This window comes from Ammospiza caudacuta, chromosome 8, assembly GCF_027887145.1.
Source record: "Ammospiza caudacuta isolate bAmmCau1 chromosome 8, bAmmCau1.pri, whole genome shotgun sequence".
Lineage (NCBI taxonomy): Eukaryota > Metazoa > Chordata > Aves > Passeriformes > Passerellidae > Ammospiza > Ammospiza caudacuta.
In genome coordinates this window covers 42,659,344-42,667,525 of record NC_080600.1, presented here as the reverse complement: position 1 = coordinate 42,667,525, position 8,182 = coordinate 42,659,344, and the positions used below count along the sequence as shown (strand labels likewise).

The following is an 8,182-nucleotide window of genomic DNA, read 5'->3' as shown; positions in this document are numbered from 1 at the left end:
TTTTCTTTCTCTTCTGATGTTAAATATCAGAATCAGAGGAAACCACGTTACCAGTGGGACCTTCCAGCTGAGAAACTTAAATTTAATGTTCATTTTTCCTGTTTTGAGAAGAGGGTTTAAATGGCATTTAAAACCATTTTTTAATGCAGGTGCCTGAGGCAGCCTGGCAGGCACTGAGATCTGATTGGGCAGGATTAATTAACCCCTAAATGCACATTGCAAAGGCTCCTAAAACAACTAAGAAACGGAAAAAACCAAAACAAAACAAAGAAAAAAAAAGAGACTGTAATTCATACCATTCACACCTAAAGCCTGAATTTTAGCTGTTTTGAAAATGAACTTGTTTTGCTACATGGAAGCAATAATATTTATTTATATAATGTATTTTATTATATATATTGTATATAATATATAATATATAATATATAATATATAATATATTATATATTATATATTATATATTATATATTATATATTATATATTATATATAATATAATATAATATAATATAATAATAATTATTGTAATATATTAGTGTATATTATTATATATAACATGTAATTTTATATAAAATAATATAATTATAACAATAAAAGATAATAAAATAATAAGATATATATAATATATAATATATAATATATTATATATTATACAATATATATTATATAATATATATTATATATGTGATATAATATATATAAAATTCGTATATGTAAATTGTTATATATATTTTATATATTAAGGATATTATTATATAATGATATATATTAATGATAATTATATATATAATATATATTATTATATATTATATCTTCTATATATTATATATAAAGCAAGAAATTATATTTAGAAATTATATATTATATACAATATATTATATATTATATACAATATACAATATATTATATAATGTATTATTTAGCTATATTATTATATATGATATATATAATTTTTTTCAGAGATTATCCATTCTTCATGGATACTTTCATGTATCGCTGCTTGAAAATACATCTTTCCAGACTTGAAATATGGGTGTGAACAGCGTGTATCAATTCAAAACCCCCCAAAAAATAGCTGGGGGAGCGGGAGCCTCTCCAGGGTGGGAGTCTGGGGGTCCCTCCTGACTTTGCCGTCCCTGCCCAGGCTGCCAGAGGCACGAGGACAGTTGTCATCGCTGGTGTCCCCGCTGGCCTCCTGGAGGATGAGCTCCTGGCTGACATCCTCACCATCCACTTCCAGAGGTCCCGGAACAACGGCGGGGACGTGGAGCAGGTCACGTATCCCGCACGGAAAGCTGGAGTTGCCTACGTGACCTTCGAGGATGCAGCAGGTATCAAATGGTGTATTTAATGTTAAAGTACTGGTGGGCCCTGGAGAGTGGGCCCCGGAACAGTTTGAAATCGGGATTTCATAGAACCCGGGGGCTGTTAGAATTTGAAATGCAGAGAAGTCTTAGAGCTCGGATCTGGGTTTGTTTTCAGTTGTGGAGCGTGTTCTGAAGAAGGATCAGCATCTCCTGCAGGACAAGAGGCTGCCCGGGCCCTTCCCCCTGACGGTGACCCGCTACTGCCACCAGGTGAGCTCCTCCCTGTCATTGTCACCGCTTTCATTGCAGGGATGCGACCCCAGTCGGGCTGAAAACAATTTATGGCTCAGGTAAACATCAGTCTCAGAGGCTGTGGGATTTACGGCCAATTATCGGCCATAAAAAATGGTCACAAGTTCTTTGTTACAGGGCAATATAGAACTTTATAACCCAATGGACAGTTTCAAAAGTTTATTTTGCTTTTCTAACCTATCACCTTTACTTACTCCTGCTGCAATGAATATACTTTTATCCAGTGGGTTATTATTACATGTACACAATAGATGCTTCTATTACAACTTCTCTACTCTCAGCTTACTCTATACAAGTCCATTTCTACGTTATAAACCCTTCACCATCTTATCAATAGTTTCTTACTTACCTAAGTTACTTAAGAAGTTTGTTACTTCTTACTTACAGCTATAGAAACATAAGTTTATGATGTTTCTGCTTAATGTCCGTGTGCTTCATTTTTACATTCTTCCAAGGCTGCAGATCAGACCCTCCTGTGTCCTGTTGAAATTTCTGTCTTTCCATTTCCCACACCTAATTAATCTAATTATGCTTCATGCCTCATTAGCCACTCCTTAACTTCTCCCATTGACAATTCCAGGCCTTCCTCCGGGTCACCTCCACCCTCAGCATGGCTGTTTTCAGAGATCACTTGGTTTTAGAAGATTTGGTGGAAGAGATGAAGCAGCAGAGCCCAGCTTTGAGTTTTGGGCCTTTGCAGCGTGACGGGCACATTGCAGTGCAAGGGCCCTTCCCAGCACTCCGGGTGCTGAGAGATTTCCTCCTGCTGAAGGCAAAATCCCTCCCAGAGGAGGACAAAGGAGAGAGAAAACCCCACCAGAGACCGAGGAGGAAGCTGCAGGAGCACAGAGGTGCTGCAGAGGTGAGGAATTCCACCCGGAATGCGCAGAGGGAAAAACAAGTGCTGGTTCTGGACACAGATGTCTATCTCTACATGAAGCACTTTCATGCCAAGGCTCTGCAGAGAAATGATGCTGTCATTTCTGGTGTCACTGATGGTGACATCACCACGGTGTGCATTGAGAGTGCTGCTGATGCACAGGGATTAAAAGCCAAGAAAATGATAGAAAATTACTCGGTGGAGCTGCAGAAGATTTTACGGAAGGAGAGGATCTGCTTCAAGGAGCCCACCAGGGCTGGGAAGCAGAGACTCCGACAGCTCTGTGAGAGGCTGAAAGCACACTACCCCAGAGTGCTGATCATCCCTTATGACACCCACCTGGACCTTGTGGGCACCTCTGCAGACGTTTTTGGGTTAACAGAGGAGGTGAAGAGGCTCTCCAGGTAGGGGTGAGGGCTCCTGGGCTATGGGTTCCTCACCCAGACTCTGCCTGTGGCCCTGTGGCACTGGGGTGTCACTCTGTCCCACTCACAGGCTGGAGAGTGACCAAGCCTGGCCCCCCCAAACACCAAATTAAGGTCAGAACAATAAATCAGTGATTTTTGCATCTTTCATGAACTTGGGGACCACATTTCCTTTCGGTACCTCAGAGCATTCTCACCCCAGCTTGCTGTCAAGGAGTACATCATGAAGAAAGAGATTTTTATTTTTTTTTAAGCTGGGTGTGCCAAGCATGCAGGAAACACTGCAGGGGAGTTGTGTGTGAGGTTCTGTGAGGAGGTGAGCACAGCAGCCAGGAATGGGGACCTTTTCTGGCCCTTGAGCTGCACAGGGACCCCTGGCAGAGCAAAATGCACAAGGAATGGGCAGGTTGAGAAAGCCTTGCTAATTCTTCCCTGCAGGAAACAGGCCAGTTTGTTTTCATAGGAGCAATAATGAGGTTTTTCCCAGCTGTAAAGGCTTCTGCAGCATCTCTTGACAGCTCATTACTTAGACATGAAAGTGTGTCCAGAGATTTGATGGGAAAATGTGGGGGCATTCAGACTTTGGAATCAGATTCTGTTTATGCAAATCTGTTTCTGTATCCATTACAAGGGCACAAATGGGGGGGTTTTATAAACCAATTTAGAAAATAGCTTTTATTTTGTGATATCTGTGTGCTTAGAATAATTTCTCAAAACATCCAGAGCAGCTTTTCTGCCTGGTGTGCAGGCAAAGTTTTAGGGGTTTTTGCCATTAAAGAAAAGTGTTATCCAAAACATTGTGTCTGTGTTATTTTAACCAAATCCCAGATTTTTGGTTGGAAGCTCAAGCCTGAAGTCCAAGAAATGCTTGAGTCATTTTCTTGTCATGGCTGATTCTCCAGTGCAGTGGAGCCAGTGAGAGGTGTTAAAGCACCTTTGTGTATTAAAAATGTATTAAAAGTGTATTGAAATTGTATTAAAAATGAGTGTCAAAGCAGCAAGCTGATGAGCTTAAGTGCTTTGCTGAATTGGGAGAGGGGAGCAATATTTAAAGATTTTAATAATAACAATAACAACATTAACAAATCATCATCAACAACAACAATAGTAATAATAGTAATCATTATTACTATTAATATAATAATATTAATAATAATAATATTATTAATATAATAATAGTAATAATAATAATGATAATAATGATGATAATAATAATAATAATTCATCCTTTCCAAGTTCCCCCGTGCTCTGCAGGTTCTCCAGGGGGCTCAGGGATGGGAAACTCTGGAAAACTCCCCCGGAGCTGTTTGGGGTGATCCCCACAGAGCTCAAGCAGAGATGGGAAGTTTTTCAACCTTGTCCAAGAGAAAATCCTCTATGCAGGATAATCCTTTAATGAAATTAGTGCTGTTTTCCAGTGTCCACATTGAGCTTCTCATCTTTTTTTTCTGAAGAGCCTAATTTTAATTTTTTCCTGATTCAGAGCTCTGGTATTTCCTATTTTTTGCTCAAACGAGTGCCTGTGGTGTCTGTGTGAGCCCTGGCTGGTGGCTGCTGCCTGAGGGTGATTTTTGGGTCGCTTTGGGCACCAGCACAGCTGGCAGCAGCACTCCAGGTGTCCTTCAGCTCTGCTTTTCTGCCAAACAGCTCCTCCTTCCCCAAGGGCCTGCAGGCACCTCCTCAGAGCCTTGAAATCCCAGCTGAATAAAGTGTTCTCTTTGAGTCCTGCCTCAGCTCCTCTTCCCATTGCCTTTGCCCCCACGTCCTTGGCACCCCTTCAGCTTTATCCCATTGTTCCCAGGGCTCTCCATCTGCTGCTCTCATTCCCAGGATGTGCTCCTGGAGACAAAAAGAGCTTTTCTCTCTCGGCTGTTTTGTTGGTGGAGTGTTTGGAGAGAGGCACGTGGGGAAAGGGGAGCAGGGGAGCTGCTCTTGTGCTCCAGGGCTGCTTTTCCAGCTTGGGAATGCCCCACCTGTGGCCCTGGGATGGATCCAGGGCTGCTGCTTTGTGAAGCACAGCCAGGACAGCATCACCGGTGGAACACACATTGCTTCCCTCACCATTCCACAGTTTCCAGTCCAGAAAACAATGGATATTCAGCTGAAACGCCTCCAGTTGGTCACTGCCATGAATATTCCAGCAAATCCAACCAAACAAACCCTGTGTTGGGGCTGCTCAGGGGTTTGCCAGCTCTCTTTCTCACAGTTATTTTTATGGCAAGCAAGGCTCTGCTGTCTCTATGAAATTCCACTTGAAAAATATTTGTGTGTGTTGGATAATATCCTGGGAAGCAGCTGTTATTCCTGGAGCTCTTGGTCGACTCAGGACTCTCAGGTTTGCACATTAATTTGAATAAAAATCTTGCTCAGGAGACCTCAACGAAATATTTGTGCCCTTCCCCAGAAGGGGAGAAATAAGAGTTGTAAAAATGCAAAGCCTAATTTTGATTTGAGGCGCAACTCCCACTGGAAAATAAATTTTAAAATTACTTTAAAAGCAGCAGAATGTGAGCTCAGTTCCTGGCAGCACCTGGCTACAGTCAGTGGGGAAAACACCTTAAAAACACCCTAAAAACACCTTAAAATGCATTTAAACAACAAGGATTTGAGGGATATCCCTCAGCAGGAAAATCTTGGCCAGTTTGGAGGCCAAATCAATCTCGTGGCTGTGCTGGGGGAGGCGATGCAGCAGGAATGATTGACTGGAATCCCTCAGCATCCCTGACACAAAGGATGGAGCACAAAGCCTCCCTCTTCCCATGGCACCTGTGCATCCCATTATGCTGCAGCAAGGATGGATGGATGGATGGATGGATGGAGCCATTCCTGCAGGGAGGAGGGATTTCCATGAGGAATAAAAAGCTCTTTCTGCAGATTTCTTGTCCCCAAAGCTGCCCCTGCCACCTTTGAGCTGCGCTCAGACTTTGTGTGTTTGCTCCAGCTGCAAAAGATCTGTCACATCTCCTGAAAAATTGCAGCCCTAGAAGGATATTCTGAAGGAATATTCTGCTTTTGAGAACCATGTGTTTTATTCAAAAATAACCCCTAGAACAACGTGTAAGAAAAATAAACAGAGTTAATAACAATTATCTCATTATCTGAGGCAACTTTCACACCCACACCTTCCTCAGGCCACGCTGGACACTGGGAAGCATCCAGCCCAGATGGAAATGGGAATATTCACCAGCTGAGGGTGGCTGGTGAGTCCCTGCAGCCGTCCAGGGCCGGGGAGAGGAGATGGATTCAGCAGGGATCTCCCTTGGCTCCAGGAGCAAACCCTGGTTCCTGTTCTGGTGCACGTCTTGTGTGGGAGAAAAGCAGCTGAGACCCTGCCCAGGGGGGCTGGAAATGCTGGGAAAGGCTGGGAAAAGCTGGGAAAAGCTTGGAAAAGCTGGGAAAAGCTGGGAAAAGCTTGGAAAAGCTGGGAAAAGCTTTCTTAATGCTCAGCCCTTCCAAGGTGGCTTCCCCCTCACATCCAGGGTGGTCGGTGTCCCAGGATCCAAGGCTTCCATCCAGTTTAATTCCAAATAACTCCTTTGGGCTCCTTCCCTTCACTTGCTGCATTAGCAGTGAAAAGTCCTTTCCCACCCCTCTCTTTTAAATTAGAGAAATCCCCTGGGTGTACTTTACCACCTTCACCTGAATTGGAGGATGGGAGTCTTCCCTGATTTCTGAAGATAACCAGGCACCCCGGCCAAGGGGATGAGAAACAAGCATTAATTTTAATTATGATTTAAAGCAAACCAGAAAAATCGAGTAAGGCTGCACAATTCAGGGCTGACAGCGCCTGGTCTGCTTGTACTTATTTTTCCCCTGAGTTGTAGGAGTTGTAGAACATCTGCTGGAAAACAAATCCCTTTTTCTACTTCCCTAGCACAGCTTTCCTTTGTCTCCTGACACCCATTAGTGACCTTTGAAGAAATCTCCAGAAAGGAACTCAGCTAAGGGAAAACACCACATCTGCAGCAGCAGCACCAGTGCTGGGGGTTGCATTAAATGCAGTTTCCAGGTGCATTTTCCCTGTCCTTTCTGCTCCTGCCTTTTTCATGGGAGCAGTGGGGATCAGCACCTGGGGGAAATGAATTTCTAGAGAATTCTCTCATGGTGTGGCAAAAGCGGATAGGCCAAGAAACATTTATAATGTGCTGTAATTAGGAAATATTTGGCTTCTGATTGTGGTGGTGTGAATTATAACATCTGTATTGTCTCACCCTTCTCATGAGACTGAAAATGGAATAAAAGCTTTTAAAACACTTCTCAGTTACCCATCTCTGGGTCAGGAAAGGGCTTAATCCAACAAGCACCTGCCACCCACAATACCAAAGGGGAAAAAAACCAGAATAAAATACTGGAAAAACAAAGTTCTGTTGCGTTTGCACAGCTGGAATAGTTTCATTCTCCTAAACCCCTGGAGAAGGAATGCTGGGGTGGGATGTGCAAATGGCATCCCGGTGGGATGGTGCAGGAGAGGTGGGATTTCTCCGGGCTGGCATTTCCTCAGCTCAGCGCTGATGGAGCAGGCTGTGTGTGCTGGAGCTGCGCACCCCATTCCCGTTCCCTCCGGCTGATCCCCGAGTTGTTCCTTTTGGGGTCACTCCGGGCTCTCAGCCGCTGCTGGATCAGACGGGACAGGAGCAGGTGCCACCAGCCGGAGCTTGTCCCATCCTCCTGTTCCTGCCAGCTCGGCGACACAAGAGGGAGCCAGATGCTTTGGAGCGGGAATTCTTTGGAGCGGGAATTCTTTGGAGCAGGATGCTTTGGAGCGGGAATTCTTTGGAGCGGGAATTCTTTGGAGCAGGATGCTTTGGAGCCGGAATTCTTTGGAGCAGGATGCTTTGGAGCCGGAATTCTTTGGAGCAGGACGCTTTGGAGCAGGAATTCTTTGGAGCAGGATGCTTTGGAGCCGGAATTCTTTGGAGCAGGACGCTTTGGAGCCGGAATTCTTTGGAGCAGGACGCTTTGGAGCCGGAATTCTTTGGAGCAGGACGCTTTGGAGCGGGAATTCTTTGGAGCAGGATGCTTTGGAGAAGGAATTCTTTGGAGCAGGATGCTTTGGAGCCGGAATTCTTTGGAGCAGGATGCTTTGGAGCCGGAATTCTTTCGAGCCAGATGCTTTGGAGCCGCAATTCCAAGGTCTGCGCCGTGTCCTGCGCTGCTGCGGGAGGAGAAGAGCCGGGAGCGGGTCCTGCTCCAGCCTGGGGCATCGTAAGGGGAGCCCGGCTCAGATCACCTTGCCCTGGAGGAGATGCCGGGATTGGG

At 44.3% G+C, this 8,182-nt stretch overlaps 1 protein-coding gene across 1 annotated transcript; it reads left to right on the top strand.

The window, feature by feature from the left end:
* The first annotated feature begins 1,009 nt into the window (after positions 1-1,009).
* On the top strand, positions 1,010-3,667 carry RBM43 (RNA binding motif protein 43). The gene is made up of 3 exons (XM_058809851.1): positions 1,010-1,330; positions 1,482-1,576; positions 2,199-3,667. The coding sequence occupies exon 3, from the start codon at positions 2,229-2,231 to the stop codon at positions 2,904-2,906; it is 678 nt and encodes a 225-aa protein (XP_058665834.1). The 5' UTR covers positions 1,010-1,330; positions 1,482-1,576; positions 2,199-2,228; the 3' UTR covers positions 2,907-3,667.
* The last annotated feature ends 4,515 nt before the right edge of the window (positions 3,668-8,182 follow it).

Excerpts from the sequence above, each read along its gene's own strand:
- RBM43 (XM_058809851.1), top strand. The coding sequence starts at position 2,229 with ATGGCTGTTTTCAGAGATCACTTGGTTTTAGAAGATTTGGTGGAAGAG.